Below are 23,088 nucleotides of genomic sequence, written 5' to 3'. Positions count from 1 at the left end.
CTCCCCGTCTCTGCTCCCTCCCTCCCTCCCTCCCTCCCTCGCGCTCTCCCGTCTCTGCTCCCTCCCTCCCTCGCGCTCTCCCCGTCTCTGCTCCCTCCCTCGTGCTCTCCCGTCTCTGCTCCCTCCCTCCCTCCCTCCCTCGCGCTCTCCCCGTCTCTGCTCCCTCCCTCCCTCCCGCTCTCCCCGTCTCTGCTCCCTCCCTCCCTCGCGCTCTCCCCGTCTCTGCTCCCTCCCTCCCTCCCTCGCGCTCTCCCCGTCTCTGCTCCCTCCCTCCCTCCCTCACGCTCTCCCCGTCTCTGCTTCCTCCCTCCCTCCCTCGCGCTCTCCCCGTCTCTGCTCCCTCCCTCCCTCCCTCGCGCTCTCCCCGTCTCTGCTCCCTCCCTCCCTCCCTCGCGCTCTCCCCGTCTCTGCTCCCTCCCTCCCTCCCCGTCTCTGCTCCCTCCCTCCCTCCCTCGCGCTCTCCCCGTCTCTGCTTCCTCCCTCCCTCCCTCGCGCTCTCCCCGTCTCTGCTTCCTCCCTCCCTCCCTCGCGCTCTCCCCGTCTCTGCTCCCTCCCTCGCGCTCTCCCCGTCTCTGCTCCCTCCCTCGCGCTCTCCCCGTCTCTGCTCCCTCCCTCGCGCTCTCCCCGTCTCTGCTCCCTCCCTCCCTCCCTCGCGCTCTCCCCGTCTCTGCTCCCTCCCTCCCTCCCTCGCGCTCTCCCCGTCTCTGCTCCCTCCCTCCCTCCCTCGCGCTCTCCCCGTCTCTGCTCCCTCCCTCCCTCGCGCTCTCCCCGTCTCTGCTCCCTCCCTCCCTCCCTCGCGCTCTCCCCGTCTCTCCTCCCTCCCTCCCTCGCGCTCTCCCCGTCTCTGCTCCCTCCCTCCCTCGCGCTCTCCCCGTCTCTGCTCCCTCCCTCGCGCTCTCCCCGTCTCTGCTCCCTCCCTCCCTCGCCCTCTCCCCGTCTCTGCTCCCTCCCTCCCTCGCGCTCTCCCCGTCTCTGCTCCCTCCCTCCCTCCCTCGCGCTCTCCCCGTCTCTGCTCCCTCCCTCCCTCGCGCTCTCCCCGTCTCTGCTAACCTCCCTCCCTCCCTCGCGCTCTCCCCGTCTCTGCTAACCTCCCTCCCTCCCTCGCGCTCTCCCCGTCTCTGCTAACCTCCCTCCCTCCCTCGCGCTCTCCCCGTCTCTGCTAACCTCCCTCCCTCCCTCGCGCTCTCCCCGTCTCTGCTCCCTCCCTCCCTCCCCGTCTCTGCTCCCTCCCTCGCGCTCTCCCCGTCTCTGCTCCCTCCCTCGCGCTCTCCCCGTCTCTGCTCCCTCCCTCCCTCGCGCTCTCCCCGTCTCTGCTCCCTCCCTCCCTCGCGCTCTCCCCGTCTCTGCTCCCTCCCTCCCTCGCGCTCTCCCCGTCTCTGCTCCCTCCCTCCCTCGCGCTCTCCCCGTCTCTGCTCCCTCCCTCCCTCCCTCGCGCTCTCCCCGTCTCTGCTCCCTCCCTCCCTCCCTCGCGATCTCCCCGTCTCTGCTCCCTCCCTTCCTCCCTCGCTTCCTCCCTCGCTTCCTCCCTCGCGATCTCCCCGTCTCTGCTCCCTCCCTCCCTCCCTCCCTCGCGCTCTCCCCGTCTCTGCTCTCTCCCTCCCTCCCTCGCGCTCTCCCCGTCTCTGCTCCCTCGCCCTCCCCTTTGCACTTATTTGCATATTCCTTATCTTATGAGTCCATTCTGACCCCCATGTTCTGTTTCCTCCCCGGTCTCTGCAGGAAGAAGGCCGAGCGCGGTCGCTTGTATTTTACTAACCTGCTGAACAAAGAGAATCTTCCCGTCTTCATCAATCCCAAACCCTGCGGACACCTGTGCTGCTGCGTGATCAAAGGCTGTGAGCAGGTGAGGGGGAGGCTGCGCCGCATGTGCCGGGGGCTCTGCCGCATGCACCCAGGTCCCGGGGGCTCTGCCACATGCGCCCAGTGTGTTGTGCCCCCTGCTGTCTGTCCGGGGGGTGTATACAGGTACCATGTGTAGTTTTGGGTGATGTAGCTGATGGTCTCACCTCTCTGGACACTGTGTAGCTGACTGGGGGTGGCGGGTGCACCTGCAGGGTTAATAGCCCCCGCGTCTCCTCTCCCATAGGTGGAGGCCATCGAGTATTACACAAAACTGGAGCAACGTCTGAAGGAAGAATACAAGAAGGAGAAGGAAAAAGTCAACGAGAAGCCGCTGGGGATGGCGTTTGTCACCTTCCACAACGAGGCCATGACTGCCCTGTGAGTCCGGGGGCCGCTGACCCCATGACCCTACGACCCCCGCCCCCTATGACCCCCCTATGTATTGTGTACGATGGGTCTCATGTCTGGATGTTGCTTCTTATTGCAGGATCCTGAAGGATTTCAATGCTTGTAAATGTCACGGCTGCAGCTGTCGGGGGGAACCCAAATATTCCTCCTGCAGCGACGCTCTGCACATCCACAACTGGGCTGTGACCTACGCCCCGGACCCCCAGAACATCTACTGGTGAGTGTGAGGGGCCTGTCCTCAGGGCTGACACATACAGGTATCCATTCTGTAAGACACAGTTCTTATGTTTGCTGGTTCTAAACTGAGAAAATAGTTTTTGGAGCCTCAGGTGTGTCCTCACACTGCTGTGCTCTGTGCTGTGCAGTTAGTGGCTCCCTGTGTCCTCACACTGCTGTGCTCTGTGCTGTGCAGTTAGTGGCTCCCTGTGTCCTCACACTGCTGTGCTCTGTGCTGTGTAGTTAGTGGCTCCCTGTATCCTCACACTGCTGTGCTCTGTGCTGTGTAGTTAGTGGCTCCCAGTGTCCTCACACTGCTGTGCTCTGTGCTGTGTCGGTAGTGGATCCCTGTGTCCTCACACTGCTGTGCTGTGTAGTTAGTGGCTCCCTCTGTCCTCACACTGCTGTGCTCTGTGCTGTGTAGTTAGTGGCTCCCTGTATCCTCACACTGCTGTGCTCTGTGCTGTGTAGTTAGTGGCTCCCTGTGTCCTCACACTGCTGTGCTCTGTGCTGTGTAGTTAGTGGCTCCCTGTGTCCTCACACTGCTGTGCTCTGTGCTGTGTAGTTAGTGGCTCCCTGTGTCCTCACACTGCTGTGCTCTGTGCTGTGTAGTTAGTGGCTCCCTGTGTCCTCACACTGCTGTGCTCTGTGCTGTGTAGTTAGTGGCTCCCTGTGTCCTCACACTGCTGTGCTCTGTGCTGTGTAGTTAGTGGCTCCCTGTGTCCTCACACTGCTGTGCTCTGTGCTGTGTAGTTAGTGGCTCCCTGTATCCTCACACTGCTGTGCTCTGTGCTGTGTAGTTAGTGGCTCCCTGTATCCTCACACTGCTGTGCTCTGTGCTGTGTAGTTAGTGGCTCCCTGTATCCTCACACTGCTGTGCTCTGTGCTGTGTAGTTAGTGGCTCCCTGTGTCCTCACACTGCTGTGCTCTGTGCTGTGTAGTTAGTGGCTCCCTGTGTCCTCACACTGCTGTGCTCTGTGCTGTGTCGTTAGTGGCTCCCTCTGTCCTCACACTGCTGTGCTCTGTGCTGTGTAGTTAGTGGCTCCCTGTGTCCTCACACTGCTGTGCTCTGTGCTGTGTAGTTAGTGGCTCGCTGTGTCCTCACACTGCTGTGCTCTGTGCTGTGTAGTTAGTGGCTCCCTGTGTCCTCACACTGCTGTGCTCTGTGCTGTGTAGTTAGTGGCTCCCTGTGTCCTCACACTGCTGTGCTCTGTGCTGTGTAGTTAGTGGCTCCCTGTATCCTCACACTGCTGTGCTCTGTGCTGTGTAGTTAGTGGCTCCCTGTGTCCTCACACTGCTGTGCTCTGTGCTGTGTAGTTAGTGGCTCCCTGTGTCCTCACACTGCTGTGCTCTGTGCTGTGTAGTTAGTGGCTCCCTGTGTCCTCACACTGCTGTGCTCTGTGCTGTGTAGTTAGTGGCTCCCTGTATCCTCACACTGCTGTGCTCTGTGCTGTGTAGTTAGTGGCTCCCTGTGTCCTCACACTGCTGTGCTCTGTGCTGTGTAGTTAGTGGCTCCCTGTATCCTCACACTGCTGTGCTCTGTGCTGTGTAGTTAGTGGCTCCCTGTGTCCTCACACTGCTGTGCTCTGTGCTGTGTAGTTAGTGGCTCCCTGTGTCCTCACACTGCTGTGCTCTGTGCTGTGTAGTTAGTGGCTCCCTGTGTCCTCACACTGCTGTGCTCTGTGCTGTGTAGTTAGTGGCTCCCTGTGTCATCCATAGGGAGCACCTCTCCACCCGGGGCTTCGTCTGGTGGATCCGCTGCCTGATTATCAATGTCATCCTGTTCCTCCTCCTGTTCTTCCTCACCACGCCGGCCATCATCATCACCACCATGGACAAGTTCAATGTCACCAAACCGGTGGAGTATCTGAATGTAAGTCTGTAGAGGGGGCCCCGGCAGGACCCCAGTGTAGCCTCCCAGCTCTGTGCCCCACACATGATCACGGCTGTCTCCTGTCTCTGCAGAATCCCATCATCACTCAGTTCTTCCCCACCCTGTTACTGTGGGCCTTCTCCGCGCTCCTCCCCACCATCGTCTACTACTCGGCTTTCTTCGAGGCGCACTGGACCAGGTACGGAGCAGGATGGACGTGCATGAGGAGAATAGGGCTTCACCACCAGGGGGCGTCACAGTATAGTGTATAGGACAGTGGTGGCGAACCTATGGCACGGGTGCCAGAGGTGGCACTCAGAGCCCTTTCTGTGGGCACCCAGGCCTTCAGCCCAACACAGATTTTGCCAGCTAGGACTCAAGGCTTTCTCCTGTTATACAATACAGCCCAGGACATGCCATGCTCAGCACTATTTTAAAGTGACGTCCTTGGCTGCCAGGACTACAGGAGGAGCGGGAAGGTGTGGATAGAGATGGATTGTCATTGGAGCTCCTGCTCTGGGTCCCCTGATTCTTCCTCTTCAGGGGACACTGGAGGGAAGCTACAATCCAAATTTCTTCATCATCTATCAATTGTATTGGTGAACTCAGGACGTCAATACGATTAAAACCTGTCATACAGCAGGGATCAATAAGTTACTGCTTAACTTGTCATGCTGGTACTTTGCAACATATAAGTGGGTTTTGGTTGTAGCTTGGGCACTCTGTCTCCAAAAGGTTTGCCATCACTGGTATAGGATATAGAGGAACCTATAGATCTTCTCACTTGTCTTTCACTACAGGTCGGGTGAAAACCGGACGACGATGCACAAGTGCTACACCTTCCTCATCTTCATGGTGCTGCTGCTGCCGTCACTGGGACTAAGCAGGTGACCCCCACTGCTGCCGCTGCCTCGTCCCCGCCTCCCCTGCCACCACTGCTGCCTTGTCCCCGCCTCCCCTGCCACCACCGCTGCCTCGTCCCCGCCTCCCCTGCCACCACCGCTGCCTCGTCCCCGCCTCCCCTGCCACCACCGCTGCCTCGTCCCCGCCTCCCCTGCCACCACCGCTGCCTCGTCCCCGCCTCCCCTGTCTCGAGTCCCGCCTTCTAGTCCCCGCCTCCCCTGTCTCGAGTCCCGCCTTCTAATCCCCGCCTCCCCTGTCTTGAGTCCCGCCTTCTAGTCCCCGCCTCCCCTGTCTCGAGTCCCGCCTTCTAGTCCTCGCCTCCCCTGTCTCGAGTCCCGCCTTCTAGTCCCCGCCTCCCCTGTCTCGAGTCCCGCCTTCTAGTCCCCGCCTCCCCTGCTGTCTCGAGTCCCGCCTTCTAGTCCCCGCCTCCCCTGCTGCCTCGAGTCCCGCCTTCTAGTCCCCGCCTCCCCTGCTGCCTCCTTGTCCCTTCCCCCCATGTCTCTGGTAACCGCTGTCTCTCTGTCTCACGCAGTCTGGACTTGTTCTTCCGATGGCTTTTTGATCAGAAATTCCTGGCAGACGCGACCATAAGGTTTGAGTAAGTGTCGGCTGTGACCTGAGGCCTGGGAGCGGCCGCCATGTTCCCGCACCACGTCCAGGGGGCGCCTTGTGATGGGGATCATTGTGTCTCTAGTGGTCCGGTCACATCTCTCGGCTAGATTCCTCTGTTCTGTTCACACACGGTCATATCTTCCGTGGTTTCCTCTAGGTGCGTTTTCCTTCCGGATAACGGAGCGTTCTTCGTTAACTACGTCATCGCCTCGGCCTTCATTGGTAACGCCATGGACCTGCTGCGGATCCCGGGTCTCCTGATGTACATGATCCGCCTGTGCCTGGCCCGCTCCGCTGCAGAGCGCAAAAATGTCAAGCGGGTGAGTGTTACCGGGCAACCTGGACAGGGGAGGAGCTACTCTGCATTCATAGTAGAGGGGGGCGGGGCAGTGACAACTTTATTGTATTCATAGTCATGTGACCCAGTCGCTGTTATTATACAGTATAATGTCCGGTCTCTTCCCCCAGCACCAGGCCTATGAGTTCCAGTTTGGCGCGGCCTACGCCTGGATGATGTGCATCTTCACTGTGGTGATGACCTACAGCATCACCTGCCCCATCATCGTGCCATTTGGTGAGTGCATCTTCTCAAAGCGGTCATCATCTATTGAATTGTCCCCTCCCTCACCTCTACCAGGTCACCATCTCATGAGACGTCCACCCCCTCTCCTCTACCAGGTCACCATCTCATGAGACGTCCTCCCCCTCACCTCTACCAGGTCACCATCTCATGAGACATCCTCCCCTCACCTCTACCAGGTCACCATCTCATGAGACGTCCACCCCCTCACCTCTACCAGGTCACCATCTCATGAGACGTCCACCCCCTCACCTCTACCAGGTCACCATCTCATGAGACGTTCCCCCCTCACCTCTACCAGGTCACCATCTCATGAGACGTCCCCCCTCACCTCTACCAGGTCACCATCTCATGAGACGTCCACCCCCTCACCTCTACCAGGTCACCATCTCATGAGACGTCCTCCCCCTCACCTCTACCAGGTCACCATCTCATGAAACGTCCCCCCCCCCTCACCTCTACCAGGTCACCATCTCATGAGACGTCCACCCCCTCTCCTCTACCAGGTCACCATCTCATGAGACGTCCTCCCCCTCACCTCTACCAGGTCACCATCTCATGAAACGTCCACCCCTCACCTCTACCAGGTCACCATCTCATGAGACGTCCCCCCCCCTCACCTCTACCAGGTCACCATCTCATGAGACGTCCACCCCCTCACCTCTACCAGGTCACCATCTCATGAGACGTCCACCCCCTCACCTCTACCAGGTCACCATCTCATGAGACGTCCACCCCCTCACCTCTACCAGGTCACCATCTCATGAGACGTCCACCCCCTCACCTCTACCAGGTCACCATCTCATGAGACGTCCACCCCCTCACCTCTACCAGGTCACCATCTCATGAGACGTCCACCCCCCCCTCACCTCTACCAGGTCACCATCTCATGAGACGTCCACCCCCTCACCTCTACCAGGTCACTATCTCATGAGACGTCCTCCCCTCACCTCTACCAGGTCACCATCTCATGAGACGTCCACCCCCTCACCTCTACCAGGTCACCATCTCATGAGACGTCCACCCCCTCACCTCTACCAGGTCACTATCTCATGAGACGTCCTCCCCTCACCTCTACCAGGTCACCATCTCATGAGACGTCCACCCCCTCACCTCTACCAGGTCACCATCTCATGAGACGTCCACCCCCCATCACCTCTACCAGGTCACCATCTCATGAGACGTCCTCCCCCCCCCCCCCCCTCACCTCTACCAGGTCACCATCTCATGAGACGTCCCCCCCCCCCCTCACCTCTACCAGGTCACCATCTCATGAGACGTCCCCCCCCCCCCTCACCTCTACCAGGTCACCATCTCATGAGACGTCCACCCCTCACCTCTACCAGGTCACCATCTCATGAGACGTCCACCCCCTCACCTCTACCAGGTCACCATCTCATGAGACGTCCACTCCTCACCTCTACCAGGTCGCCATCTCATGAGACGTCCCCCCCCCCTCACCTCTACCAGGTCACCATCTCATGAGACGTCCACCCCTCACCTCTACCAGGTCACCATCTCATGAGACGTCCACCCCCTCACCTCTACCAGGTCACCATCTCATGAGACGTCCACCCCCTCACCTCTACCAGGTCACCATCTCATGAGACGTCCCCCCCCCCTCACCTCTACCAGGTCACCATCTCATGAGACGTCCACCCCCTCACCTCTACCAGGTCACCATCTCATGAGACGTCCACCCCCTCACCTCTACCAGGTCACCATCTCATGAGACGTCCACCCCCTCACCTCTACCAGGTCACCATCTCATGAGACGTCCACCCCCTCACCTCTACCAGGTCACCATCTCATGAGACGTCCACCCCCTCACCTCTACCAGGTCACCATCTCATGAGACGTCCACCCCCCCCTCACCTCTACCAGGTCACCATCTCATGAGACGTCCACCCCCTCACCTCTACCAGGTCACTATCTCATGAGACGTCCTCCCCTCACCTCTACCAGGTCACCATCTCATGAGACGTCCACCCCCTCACCTCTACCAGGTCACCATCTCATGAGACGTCCACCCCCCATCACCTCTACCAGGTCACCATCTCATGAGACGTCCTCCCCCCCCCCCCTCACCTCTACCAGGTCACCATCTCATGAGACGTCCCCCCCCCCCTCACCTCTACCAGGTCACCATCTCATGAGACGTCCCCCCCCCCCTCACCTCTACCAGGTCACCATCTCATGAGACGTCCACCCCCTCACCTCTACCAGGTCACCATCTCATGAGACGTCCACCCCCTCACCTCTACCAGGTCACCATCTCATGAGACGTCCACCCCCTCACCTCTACCAGGTCACCATCTCATGAGACGTCCCCCCCCCCTCACCTCTACCAGGTCACCATCTCATGAGACGTCCACCCCTCACCTCTACCAGGTCACCATCTCATGAGACGTCCACCCCTCACCTCTACCAGGTCACCATCTCATGAGACGTCCACCCCCTCACCTCTACCAGGTCACCATCTCATGAGACGTCCACCCCCTCACCTCTACCAGGTCACCATCTCATGAGACGTCCTCCCCTCACCTCTACCAAGTCACCATCTCATGAGACGTCCACCCCCTCACCTCTACCAGGTCACCATCTCATGAGACGTCCACCCCCCATCACCTCTACCAGGTCACCATCTCATGAGACGTCCTCCCCCCCCCTCACCTCTACCAGGTCACCATCTCATGAGACGTCCCCCCCCCCCCTCACCTCTACCAGGTCACCATCTCATGAGACGTCCACCCCCCCCTCACCTCTACCAGGTCACCATCTCATGAGACGTCCACCCCCCTCACCTCTACCAGGTCACCATCTCATGAGGCGTCCACCCCCTCACCTCTACCAGGTCACCATCTCATGAGACGTCCACCCTCACCTCTACCAGGTCACCATCTCATGAGACGTCCACCCCCTCACCTCTACCAGGTCACCATCTCATGAGACGTCCACCCCCCCCTCACCTCTACCAGGTCACCATCTCATGAGACGTCCTCCCCCCCCTCTCACCTCTACCAGGTCACCATCTCATGAGACGTCCTCCCCTCACCTCTACCAGGTCACCATCTCATGAGACGTCCACCCCCTCACCTCTACCAGGTCACCATCTCATGAGACGTCCACCCCCTCACCTCTACCAGGTCACCATCTCATGAGACGTCCACCCCCTCACCTCTACCAGGTCACCATCTCATGAGACGTCCACCCCTCACCTCTACCAGGTCACCATCTCATGAGACGTCCACCCCCTCACCTCTACCAGGTCACCATCTCATGAGACGTCCACCCACCCTTACCTCTACCAGGTCACCATCTCATGAGACGTCCACCCCTCACCTCTACCAGGTCACCATCTCATGAGACGTCCACCCCCTCACCTCTACCAGGTCACCATCTCATGAGACGTCCACCCCCTCACCTCTACCAGGTCACCATCTCATGAGACGTCCACCCCCTCACCTCTACCAGGTCACCATCTCATGAGACGTCCTCCCCCTCTCCTCTACCAGGTCACCATCTCATGAGACGTCCTCCCCCTCTCCTCTACCAGGTCACCATCTCATGAGACGTCCTCCCCCTCTCCTCTACCAGGTCACCATCTCATGAGACGTCCTCCCCCTCTCCTCTACCAGGTCACCATCTCATGAGACGTCCACCCCCTCACCTCTACCAGGTCACCATCTCATGAGACGTCCACCCCTCACCTCTACCAGGTCACCATCTCATGAGACGTTCCCCCCTCACCTCTACCAGGTCACCATCTCATGAGACGTCCCCCCCCCTCACCTCTACCAGGTCACCATCTCATGAGACGTCCACCCCCTCACCTCTACCAGGTCACCATCTCATGAGACGTCCACCCCCTCACCTCTACCAGGTCACCATCTCATGAGACGTCCACCCCCCCCCTCACCTCTACCAGGTCACCATCTCATGAGACGTCCCTCCCTCACCTCTACCAGGTCACCATCTCATGAGACGTCCCCCCCTCACCTCTACCAGGTCACCATCTCATGAGACGTCCACCCCCTCACCTCTACCAGGTCACCATCTCATGAGACGTCCACCCCCCTCACCTCTACCAGGTCACCATCTCATGAGACGTCCACCCCCCTCACCTCTACCAGGTCACCATCTCATGAGACGTCCACCCCCCCCTCACCTCTACCAGGTCACCATCTCATGAGACGTCCACCCCCTCACCTCTACCAGGTCACCATCTCATGAGACGTCCACCCCCTCACCTCTACCAGGTCACCATCTCATGAGACGTCCACCCCCTCACCTCTACCAGGTCACCATCTCATGAGACGTCCACCCCCTCACCTCTACCAGGTCACCATCTCATGAGACGTCCGCCCCCTCACCTCTACCAGGTCACCATCTCATGAGACGTCCTCCCCTCACCTCTACCAGGTCACCATCTCATGAGACGTCCTCCCCTCACCTCTACCAGGTCACCATCTCATGAGACGTCCACCCCCTCACCTCTACCAGGTCACCATCTCATGAGACGTCCACCCCCTACCTCTACCAGGTCACCATCTCATGAGACGTCCACTCCATCACCTCTACCAGGTCACCATCTCATGAGACGTCCACCCCCTACCTCTACCAGGTCACCATCTCATGAGACGTCCACCCCCTCACCTCTACCAGGTCACCATCTCATGAGACGTCCACCCCCTCACCTCTACCAGGTCACCATCTCATGAGACGTCCACCCCCTCACCTCTACCAGGTCACCATCTCATGAGACGTCCCCCCCCTCACCTCTACCAGGTCACCATCTCATGGGACGTCCACCCCTCACCTCTACCAGGTCACCATCTCATGAGACGTCCACCCCTCACCTCTACCAGGTCACCATCTCATGAGACGTCCACCCCCTCACCTCTACCAGGTCACCATCTCATGAGACGTCCACCCCCTCACCTCTACCAGGTCACCATCTCATGAGACGTCCACCCCCTCACCTCTACCAGGTCACCATCTCATGAGACGTCCACCCCCTCACCTCTACCAGGTCACCATCTCATGAGACGTCCACCCCCTCACCTCTACCAGGTCACCATCTCATGAGACGTCCACCCCCTCACCTCTACCAGGTCACCATCTCATGAGACGTCCACCCCCTCACCTCTACCAGGTCACCATCTCATGAGACGTCCACCCCCCTCACCTCTACCAGGTCACCATCTCATGAGACGTCCACCCCCTCACCTCTACCAGGTCACCATCTCATGAGACGTCCTCCCCTCACCTCTACCAAGTCACCATCTCATGAGACGTCCACCCCCTCACCTCTACCAGGTCACCATCTCATGAGACGTCCACCCCCTCACCTCTACCAGGTCACTATCTCATGAGACGTCCTCCCCTCACCTCTACCAGGTCACTATCTCATGAGACGTCCTCCCCTCACCTCTACCAGGTCACTATCTCATGAGACGTCCTCCCCTCACCTCTACCAGGTCACCATCTCATGAGACGTCCACCCCCTCACCTCTACCAGGTCACCATCTCATGAGACGTCCTCCCCTCACCTCTACCAGGTCACCATCTCATGAGACGTCCTCCCCTCACCTCTACCAGGTCACCATCTCATGAGACGTCCACCCCCTCACCTCTACCAGGTCACCATCTCATGAGACGTCCACCCCCTCACCTCTACCAGGTCACCATCTCATGAGACGTCCACCCCTCACCTCTACCAGGTCACCATCTCATGAGACGTCCACCCCCTCACCTCTACCAGGTCACCATCTCATGAGACGTCCACCCCCCTCACCTCTACCAGGTCACCATCTCATGAGACGTCCACCCCCCTCACCTCTACCAGGTCACCATCTCATGAGACGTCCACCCCCATCACCTCTACCAGGTCACCATCTCATGAGACGTCCACCCCTCACCTCTACCAGGTCACCATCTCATGAGACGTTCCCCCCTCACCTCTACCAGGTCACCATCTCATGAGACGTCCACCCCCTCACCTCTACCAGGTCACCATCTCATGAGACGTCCACCCCCTCACCTCTACCAGGTCACCATCTCATGAGACGTCCACCCCCTCACCTCTACCAGGTCACCATCTCATGAGACGTCCACCCCCTATCACCTCTACCAGGTCACCATCTCATGAGACGTCCTCCCCCCCCCCTCACCTCTACCAGGTCACCATCTCATGAGACGTCCCCCCCCCCCTCACCTCTACCAGGTCACCATCTCATGAGACGTCCACCCCCCCTCACCTCTACCAGGTCACCATCTCATGAGACGTCCCCTCCCTCACCTCTACCAGGTCACCATCTCATGAGACGTCCCCTCCCTCACCTCTACCAGGTCACCATCTCATGAGACGTCCCCCCCCCCCTCACCTCTACCAGGTCACCATCTCATGAGACGTCCAACCCCTCACCTCTACCAGGTCACCATCTCATGAGACGCCCCCCCCCCTCACCTCTACCAGGTCACCATCTCATGAGACGACCACTCCTCACCTCTACCAGGTCACCATCTCATGAGACGTCCAACCCCTCACCTCTACCAGGTCACCATCTCATGAGACGTCCTCCCCCTCACCTCTACCAGGTCACCATCTCATGAGACGTCCACCCCCTCACCTCTACCAGGTCACCATCTCATGAGACGTCCACCCCCTCACCTCTACCAGGTCGCCATCTCATGAGACGTTCCCCCCTCACCTCTACCAGGTCACCATCTCATGAGACGTCCACCCCCTCACCTCTACCAGGTCACCATCTCATGAGACGTCCACCCCCTCACCTCTACCAGGTCACCATCTCATGAGACGTCCTCCCCTCACCTCTACCAGGTCACCATCTCATGAGACGTCCACCCCCCATCACCTCTACCAGGTCACCATCTCATGAGACGTCCTCCCCCCCCCCCTCACCTCTACCAGGTCACCATCTCATGAGACGTCCCCCCCCCCCCCTCACCTCTACCAGGTCACCATCTCATGAGACGTCCACCCCCCTCACCTCTACCAGGTCACCATCTCATGAGGCGTCCACCCCCTCACCTCTACCAGGTCACCATCTCATGAGACGTCCACCCTCACCTCTACCAGGTCACCATCTCATGAGACGTCCACCCTCACCTCTACCAGGTCACCATCTCATGAGACGTCCACCCCCTCACCTCTACCAGGTCACCATCTCATGAGACGTCCACCCCCCCTCACCTCTACCAGGTCACCATCTCATGAGACGTCCACCCCCCCCCCTCACCTCTACCAGGTCACCATCTCATGAGACGTCCTCCCCCCCCTCTCACCTCTACCAGGTCACCATCTCATGAGACGTCCTCCCCTCACCTCTACCAGGTCACCATCTCATGAGACGTCCACCCCCTCACCTCTACCAGGTCACCATCTCATGAGACGTCCACCCCCTCACCTCTACCAGGTCACCATCTCATGAGACGTCCACCCCCTCACCTCTACCAGGTCACCATCTCATGAGACGTCCACCCCCTCACCTCTACCAGGTCACCATCTCATGAGACGTCCACCCCCTCACCTCTACCAGGTCACCATCTCATGAGACGTCCACCCCCTCACCTCTACCAGGTCACCATCTCATGAGACGTCCACCCCCTCACCTCTACCAGGTCACCATCTCATGAGACGTCCACCCCTCACCTCTACCAGGTCACCATCTCATGAGACGTTCCCCCCTCACCTCTACCAGGTCACCATCTCATGAGACGTCCACTCCTCACCTCTACCAGGTCACCATCTCATGAGACGTCCACCCCTCACCTCTACCAGGTCACCATCTCATGAGACGTCCACCCCCTCACCTCTACCAGGTCACCATCTCATGAAACGTCCACCCCCTCACCTCTACCAGGTCACCATCTCATGAGACGTCCACCCCCTCACCTCTACCAGGTCACCATCTCATGAGACGTCCACCCCCTCACCTCTACCAGGTCACCATCTCATGAGACGTCCCCCCCCCTCACCTCTACCAGGTCACCATTTAATGAGACGTCCACCCCCTCACCTCTTCCAGGTCACCATCTCATGAGACGTCCACCCCCTCACCTCTACCAGGTCACCATCTCATGAGACGTCCACCCCTCACCTCTACCAGGTCACCATCTCATGAGACGTCCACCCCCCCTCACCTCTACCAGGTCACCATCTCATGAGACGTCCACCCCCTCACCTCTACCAGGTCACCATCTCATGAGACGTCCACCCCCTCCCTCACCTCTACCAGGTCACCATCTCATGAGACGTCCACCCCCTCCCTCACCTCTACCAGGTCACCATCTCATGAGACGTCCCCCCCCCCTCACCTCTACCAGGTCACCATCTCATGAGGCGTCCACCCCCTCACCTCTACCAGGTCACCATCTCATGAGACGTCCACCCTCACCTCTACCAGGTCACCATCTCATGAGACGTCCACCCTCACCTCTACCAGGTCACCATCTCATGAGACGTCCCACCCCCCCTCTCACCTCTACCAGGTCACCATCTCATGAGACGTCCTCCCCTCACCTCTACCAGGTCACCATCTCATGAGACGTCCACCCCCTCACCTCTACCAGGTCACCATCTCATGAGACGTCCACCCCCTCACCTCTACCAGGTCACCATCTCATGAGACGTCCACCCCCTCACCTCTACCAGGTCACCATCTCATGAGACGTCCACCCCCTCACCTCTACCAGGTCACCATCTCATGAGACGTCCACCCCCTCACCTCTACCAGGTCACCATCTCATGAGACGTCCACCCCCTCACCTCTACCAGGTCACCATCTCATGAGACGTCCACCCCTCACCTCTACCAGGTCACCATCTCATGAGACGTTCCCCCCTCACCTCTACCAGGTCACCATCTCATGAGACGTCCACCCCTCACCTCTACCAGGTCACCATCTCATGAGACGTCCACCCCTCACCTCTACCAGGTCACCATCTCATGAGACGTCCACCCCCTCACCTCTACCAGGTCACCATCTCATGAGACGTCCACCCCCTCACCTCTACCAGGTCACCATCTCATGAGACGTCCCCCCCCCTCACCTCTACCAGGTCACCATTTAATGAGACGTCCACCCCCTCACCTCTTCCAGGTCACCATCTCATGAGACGTCCACCCCCTCACCTCTACCAGGTCACCATCTCATGAGACGTCCACCCTCACCTCTACCAGGTCACCATCTCATGAGACGTCCACCCCCCCTCACCTCTACCAGGTCACCATCTCATGAGACGTCCTCCCCCCCCTCTCACCTCTACCAGGTCACCATCTCATGAGACGTCCTCCCCTCACCTCTACCAGGTCACCATCTCATGAGACGTCCACCCCCTCACCTCTACCAGGTCACCATCTCATGAGACGTCCACCCCCTCACCTCTACCAGGTCACCATCTCATGAGACGTCCACCCCCTCACCTCTACCAGGTCACCATCTCATGAGACGTCCTCCCCCTCACCTCTACCAGGTCACCATCTCATGAGACGTCCACCCCTCACCTCTACCAGGTCACCATCTCATGAGACGTCCCCCCCCCTCACCTCTACCAGGTCACCATCTCATGAGACGTCCACCCCCTCACCTCTACCAGGTCACCATCTCATGAGACGTCCACCCCCTCACCTCTACCAGGTCACCATCTCATGAGACGTCCACCCCCTCACCTCTACCAGGTCACCATCTCATGAGACGTCCACCCCCTCACCTCTACCAGGTCACCATCTCATGAGACGTCCACCCCCTCACCTCTACCAGGTCACCATCTCATGAGACGTCCACCCCCCCCTCACCTCTACCAGGTCACCATCTCATGAGACGTCCACCCCCTCACCTCTACCAGGTCACTATCTCATGAGACGTCCTCCCCTCACCTCTACCAGGTCACCATCTCATGAGACGTCCACCCCCTCACCTCTACCAGGTCACCATCTCATGAGACGTCCACCCCCTCACCTCTACCAGGTCACTATCTCATGAGACGTCCTCCCCTCACCTCTACCAGGTCACCATCTCATGAGACGTCCACCCCCTCACCTCTACCAGGTCACCATCTCATGAGACGTCCACCCCCATCACCTCTACCAGGTCACCATCTCATGAGACGTCCTCCCCCCCCCCCCCCTCACCTCTACCAGGTCACCATCTCATGAGACGTCCCCCCCCCCCCTCACCTCTACCAGGTCACCATCTCATGAGACGTCCACCCCCCTCACCTCTACCAGGTCACCATCTCATGAGACGTCCACCCCCTCACCTCTACCAGGTCACCATCTCATGAGACGTCCACCCCCTCACCTCTACCAGGTCACCATCTCATGAGACGTCCACTCCTCACCTCTACCAGGTCGCCATCTCATGAGACGTCCCCCCCCCTCACCTCTACCAGGTCACCATCTCATGAGACGTCCACCCCTCACCTCTACCAGGTCACCATCTCATGAGACGTCCACCCCCTCACCTCTACCAGGTCACCATCTCATGAGACGTCCACCCCCTCACCTCTACCAGGTCACCATCTCATGAGACGTCCACCCCCCTCACCTCTACCAGGTCACCATCTCATGAGACGTCCACCCCCCTCACCTCTACCAGGTCACCATCTCATGAGACGTCCACCCCCTCACCTCTACCAGGTCACCATCTCATGAGACGTCCACCCCCTCACCTCTACCAGGTCACCATCTCATGAGACGTCCACCCCCTCACCTCTACCAGGTCACCATCTCATGAGACGTCCACCCCCTCACCTCTACCAGGTCACCATCTCATGAGACGTCCACCCCCCTCACCTCTACCAGGTCACCATCTCATGAGACGTCCACCCCCTCACCTCTACCAGGTCACCATCTCATGAGACGTCCACCCCCTCACCTCTACCAGGTCACCATCTCATGAGACGTCCACCCCCTCACCTCTACCAGGTCACCATCTCATGAGACGTCCACCCCCATCACCTCTACCAGGTCACCATCTCATGAGACGTCCTCCCCCCCCCCCTCACCTCTACCAGGTCACCATCTCATGAGACGTCCCCCCCCCTCACCTCTACCAGGTCACCATCTCATGAGACGTCCCCCCCCTCACCTCTACCAGGTCACCATCTCATGAGACGTCCACCCCTCACCTCTACCAGGTCACCATCTCATGAGACGTCCACCCCCTCACCTCTACCAGGTCACCATCTCATGAGACGTCCACCCCCTCACCTCTACCAGGTCACCATCTCATGAGACGTCCCCCCCCTCACCTCTACCAGGTCACCATCTCATGAGACGTCCACCCCCTCACCTCTACCAGGTCACCATCTCATGAGACGTCCACCCCTCACCTCTACCAGGTCACCATCTCATGAGACGTCCACCCCCTCACCTCTACCAGGTCACCATCTCATGAGACGTCCACCCCCTCACCTCTACCAGGTCACCATCTCATGAGACGTCCTCCCCTCACCTCTACCAAGTCACCATCTCATGAGACGTCCACCCCTCACCTCTACCAGGTCACCATCTCATGAGACGTCCACCCCCTCACCTCTACCAGGTCACCATCTCATGAGACGTCCTCCCCCCCCTCACCTCTACCAGGTCACCATCTCATGAGACGTCCCCCCCCCCCCCTCACCTCTACCAGGTCACCATCTCATGAGACGTCCACCCCCCTCACCTCTACCAGGTCACCATCTCATGAGACGTCCACCCCCCCTCACCTCTACCAGGTCACCATCTCATGAGACGTCCACCCCCTCACCTCTACCAGGTCACCATCTCATGAGACGTCCACCCTCACCTCTACCAGGTCACCATCTCATGAGACGTCCACCCCTCACCTCTACCAGGTCACCATCTCATGAGACGTCCACCCCACCTCACCTCTACCAGGTCACCATCTCATGAGACGTCCTCCCCCCTCACCTCTACCAGGTCACCATCTCATGAGACGTCCTCCCCTCACCTCTACCAGGTCACCATCTCATGAGACGTCCACCCCCTCACCTCTACCAGGTCACCATCTCATGAGACGTCCACCCCCTCACCTCTACCAGGTCACCATCTCATGAGACGTCCACCCCCTCACCTCTACCAGGTCACCATCTCATGAGACGTCCACCCCTCACCTCTACCAGGTCACCATCTCATGAGACGTCCACCCCCTCACCTCTACCAGGTCACCATCTCATGAGACGTCCACCCACCCTCACCTCTACCAGGTCACCATCTCATGAGACGTCCACCCCTCACCTCTACCAGGTCACCATCTCATGAGACGTCCACCCCCTCACCTCTACCAGGTCACCATCTCATGAGACGTCCACCCCCTCACCTCTACCAGGTCACCATCTCATGAGACGTCCACCCCCTCACCTCTACCAGGTCACCATCTCATGAGACGTCCTCCCCCTCTCCTCTACCAGGTCACCATCTCATGAGACGTCCTCCCCCTCTCCTCTACCAGGTCACCATCTCATGAGACGTCCTCCCCCTCTCCTCTACCAGGTCACCATCTCATGAGACGTCCTCCCCCTCTCCTCTACCAGGTCACCATCTCATGAGACGTCCACCCCCTCACCTCTACCAGGTCACCATCTCATGAGACGTCCACCCCCTCACCTCTACCAGGTCACCATCTCATGAGACGTTCCCCCCTCACCTCTACCAGGTCACCATCTCATGAGACGTCCCCCCCCCTCACCTCTACCAGGTCACCATCTCATGAGACGTCCACCCCCTCACCTCTACCAGGTCACCATCTCATGAGACGTCCACCCCCTCACCTCTACCAGGTCACCATCTCATGAGACGTCCACCCCCCCCCTCACCTCTACCAGGTCACCATCTCATGAGACGTCCCTCCCCTCACCTCTACCAGGTCACCATCTCATGAGACGTCCCCCCCTCACCTCTACCAGGTCACCATCTCATGAGACGTCCACCCCCTCACCTCTACCAGGTCACCATCTCATGAGACGTCCACCCCCTCACCTCTACCAGGTCACCATCTCATGAGACGTCCACCCCCTCACCTCTACCAGGTCACCATCTCATGAGACGTCCTCCCCCCTCACCTCTACCAGGTCACCATCTCATGAGACGTCCACCCCCCCTCACCTCTACCAGGTCACCATCTCATGAGACGTCCACCCCCTCACCTCTACCAGGTCACCATCTCATGAGACGTCCACCCCTCACCTCTACCAGGTCACCATCTCATGAGACGTCCACCCTCACCTCTACCAGGTCACCATCTCATGAGACGTCCACCCCCTCACCTCTACCAGGTCACCATCTCATGAGACGTCCGCCCCCTCACCTCTACCAGGTCACCATCTCATGAGACGTCCTCCCCCTCACCTCTACCAGGTCACCATCTCATGAGACGTCCACCCCTCACCTCTACCAGGTCACCATCTCATGAGACGTCCACCCCCTCACCTCTACCAGGTCACCATCTCATGAGACGTCCACCCCCTCACCTCTACCAGGTCACCATCTCATGAGACGTCCACTCCATCACCTCTACCAGGTCACCATCTCATGAGACGTCCACCCCCTCACCTCTACCAGGTCACCATCTCATGAGACGTCCACCCCCTCACCTCTACCAGGTCACCATCTCATGAGACGTCCACCCCCTCACCTCTACCAGGTCACCATCTCATGAGACGTCCACCCCCTCACCTCTACCAGGTCACCATCTCATGAGACGTCCCCCCCTCACCTCTACCAGGTCACCATCTCATGGGACGTCCACCCCTCACCTCTACCAGGTCACCATCTCATGAGACGTCCACCCCTCACCTCTACCAGGTCACCATCTCATGAGACGTCCACCCCCTCACCTCTACCAGGTCACCATCTCATGAGACGTCCACCCCCCTCACCTCTACCAGGTCACCATCTCATGAGACGTCCACCCCCTCACCTCTACCAGGTCACCATCTCATGAGACGTCCACCCCCTCACCTCTACCAGGTCACCATCTCATGAGACGTCCACCCCCTCACCTCTACCAGGTCACCATCTCATGAGACGTCCACCCCCTCACCTCTACCAGGTCACCATCTCATGAGACGTCCACCCCCTCACCTCTACCAGGTCACCATCTCATGAGACGTCCACCCCCTCACCTCTACCAGGTCACCATCTCATGAGACGTCCACCCCCTCCCTCACCTCTACCAGGTCACCATCTCATGAGACGTCCACCCCCCTCACCTCTACCAGGTCACCATCTCATGAGACGTCCACCCCTCACCTCTACCAGGTCACCATCTCATGAGACGTCCCTCCCCCTCACCTCTACCAAGTCACCATCTCATGAGACGTCCACCCCCTCACCTCTACCAGGTCACCATCTCATGAGACGTCCACCCCTCACCTCTACCAGGTCACTATCTCATGAGACGTCCTCCCTCACCTCTACCAGGTCACTATCTCATGAGACGTCCTCCCCTCACCTCTACCAGGTCACTATCTCATGAGACGTCCTCCCCTCACCTCTACCAGGTCACCATCTCATGAGACGTCCACCCCCTCACCTCTACCAGGTCACCATCTCATGAGACGTCCTCCCCTCACCTCTACCAGGTCACCATCTCATGAGACGTCCTCCCCTCACCTCTACCAGGTCACCATCTCATGAGACGTCCACCCCCTCACCTCTACCAGGTCACCATCTCATGAGACGTCCACCCCTCACCTCTACCAGGTCACCATCTCATGAGACGTCCACCCCTCACCTCTACCAGGTCACCATCTCATGAGACGTCCACCCCCTCACCTCTACCAGGTCACCATCTCATGAGACGTCCACCCCCCTCACCTCTACCAGGTCACCATCTCATGAGACGTCCACCCCCCTCACCTCTACCAGGTCACCATCTCATGAGACGTCCACCCCCATCACCTCTACCAGGTCACCATCTCATGAGACGTCCACCCCTCACCTCTACCAGGTCACCATCTCATGAGACGTTCCCCCCTCACCTCTACCAGGTCACCATCTCATGAGACGTCCACCCCTCACCTCTACCAGGTCACCATCTCATGAGACGTCCACCCCCTCACCTCTACCAGGTCACCATCTCATGAGACGTCCACCCCCTCACCTCTACCAGGTCACCATCTCATGAGACGTCCACCCCCTATCACCTCTACCAGGTCACCATCTCATGAGACGTCCCCCCCCTCACCTCTACCAGGTCACCATCTCATGAGACGTCCTCCCCCCCCCCTCACCTCTACCAGGTCACCATCTCATGAGACGTCCCCCCCCCCCCTCACCTCTACCAGGTCACCATCTCATGAGACGTCCACCCCCCTCACCTCTACCAGGTCACCATCTCATGAGACGTCCCTCCCCTCACCTCTACCAGGTCACCATCTCATGAGACGTCCCTCCCTCACCTCTACCAGGTCACCATCTCATGAGACGTCCCCCCCCCCCTCACCTCTACCAGGTCACCATCTCATGAGACGTCCAACCCTCACCTCTACCAGGTCACCATCTCATGAGACGCCCCCCCCCTCACCTCTACCAGGTCACCATCTCATGAGACGACCACTCCTCACCCTCTACCAGGTCACCATCTCATGAGACGTCCAACCCCTCACCTCTACCAGGTCACCATCTCATGAGACGTCCTCCCCTCACCTCTACCAGGTCACCATCTCATGAGACGTCCACCCCCTCACCTCTACCAGGTCACCATCTCATGAGACGTCCACCCCCTCACCTCTACCAGGTCGCCATCTCATGAGACGTTCCCCCCCTCACCTCTACCAGGTCACCATCTCATGAGCGTTCCACCCCCTCACCTCTACCAGGTCACCATCTCATGAGACGTCCACCCCTCACCTCTACCAGGTCACCATCTCATGAGACGTCCACCCCCTCACCTCTACCAGGTCACCATCTCATGAGACGTCCTCCCCTCACCTCTACCAGGTCACCATCTCATGAGACGTCCACCCCCATCACCTCTACCAGGTCACCATCTCATGAGACGTCCTCCCCCCCCCCCTCACCTCTACCAGGTCACCATCTCATGAGACGTCCCCCCCCCCCCCCTCACCTCTACCAGGTCACCATCTCATGAGACGTCCACCCCCCTCACCTCTACCAGGTCACCATCTCATGAGGCGTCCACCCCCTCACCTCTACCAGGTCACCATCTCATGAGACGTCCACCCTCACCTCTACCAGGTCACCATCTCATGAGACGTCCACCCCTCACCTCTACCAGGTCACCATCTCATGAGACGTCCACCCCCTCACCTCTACCAGGTCACCATCTCATGAGACGTCCACCCCCCTCACCTCTACCAGGTCACCATCTCATGAGACGTCCACCCCCCCCCTCACCTCTACCAGGTCACCATCTCATGAGACGTCCTCCCCCCCTCTCACCTCTACCAGGTCACCATCTCATGAGACGTCCTCCCTCACCTCTACAGGTCACCATCTCATGAGACGTCCACCCCTCACCTCTACCAGGTCACCATCTCATGAGACGTCCCACCCCCCTCACCTCTACCAGGTCACCATCTCATGAGACGTCCACCCCCTCACCTCTACCAGGTCACCATCTCATGAGACGTCCACCCCCTCACCTCTACCAGGTCACCA

General features: G+C 59.2%; 1 protein-coding gene across 1 annotated transcript in view; it reads left to right on the top strand.

The window, feature by feature from the left end:
- The window catches only part of TMEM63B (transmembrane protein 63B), a 34,505-nt gene extending 27,958 nt beyond the window's left edge, over positions 1-6,547 (top strand). The window contains exons 12-20 of the mRNA XM_072139727.1: positions 1,720-1,843; positions 2,087-2,220; positions 2,330-2,467; positions 4,186-4,339; positions 4,432-4,538; positions 5,140-5,226; positions 5,775-5,840; positions 6,012-6,174; positions 6,323-6,547. Of these exons, the coding sequence (XP_071995828.1) occupies positions 1,720-1,843; positions 2,087-2,220; positions 2,330-2,467; positions 4,186-4,339; positions 4,432-4,538; positions 5,140-5,226; positions 5,775-5,840; positions 6,012-6,174; positions 6,323-6,547 (1,198 nt within the window). The remainder of the gene's footprint in view (positions 1-1,719; positions 1,844-2,086; positions 2,221-2,329; positions 2,468-4,185; positions 4,340-4,431; positions 4,539-5,139; positions 5,227-5,774; positions 5,841-6,011; positions 6,175-6,322) is intronic.
- The last annotated feature ends 16,541 nt before the right edge of the window (positions 6,548-23,088 follow it).

This window comes from Engystomops pustulosus, chromosome 3 (genome assembly GCF_040894005.1).
Source record: "Engystomops pustulosus chromosome 3, aEngPut4.maternal, whole genome shotgun sequence".
NCBI lineage: Eukaryota > Metazoa > Chordata > Amphibia > Anura > Leptodactylidae > Engystomops > Engystomops pustulosus.
The sequence above is the reverse complement of the archived record's forward strand: the minus strand, read 5'-3'. Positions and strand labels throughout refer to the sequence as shown.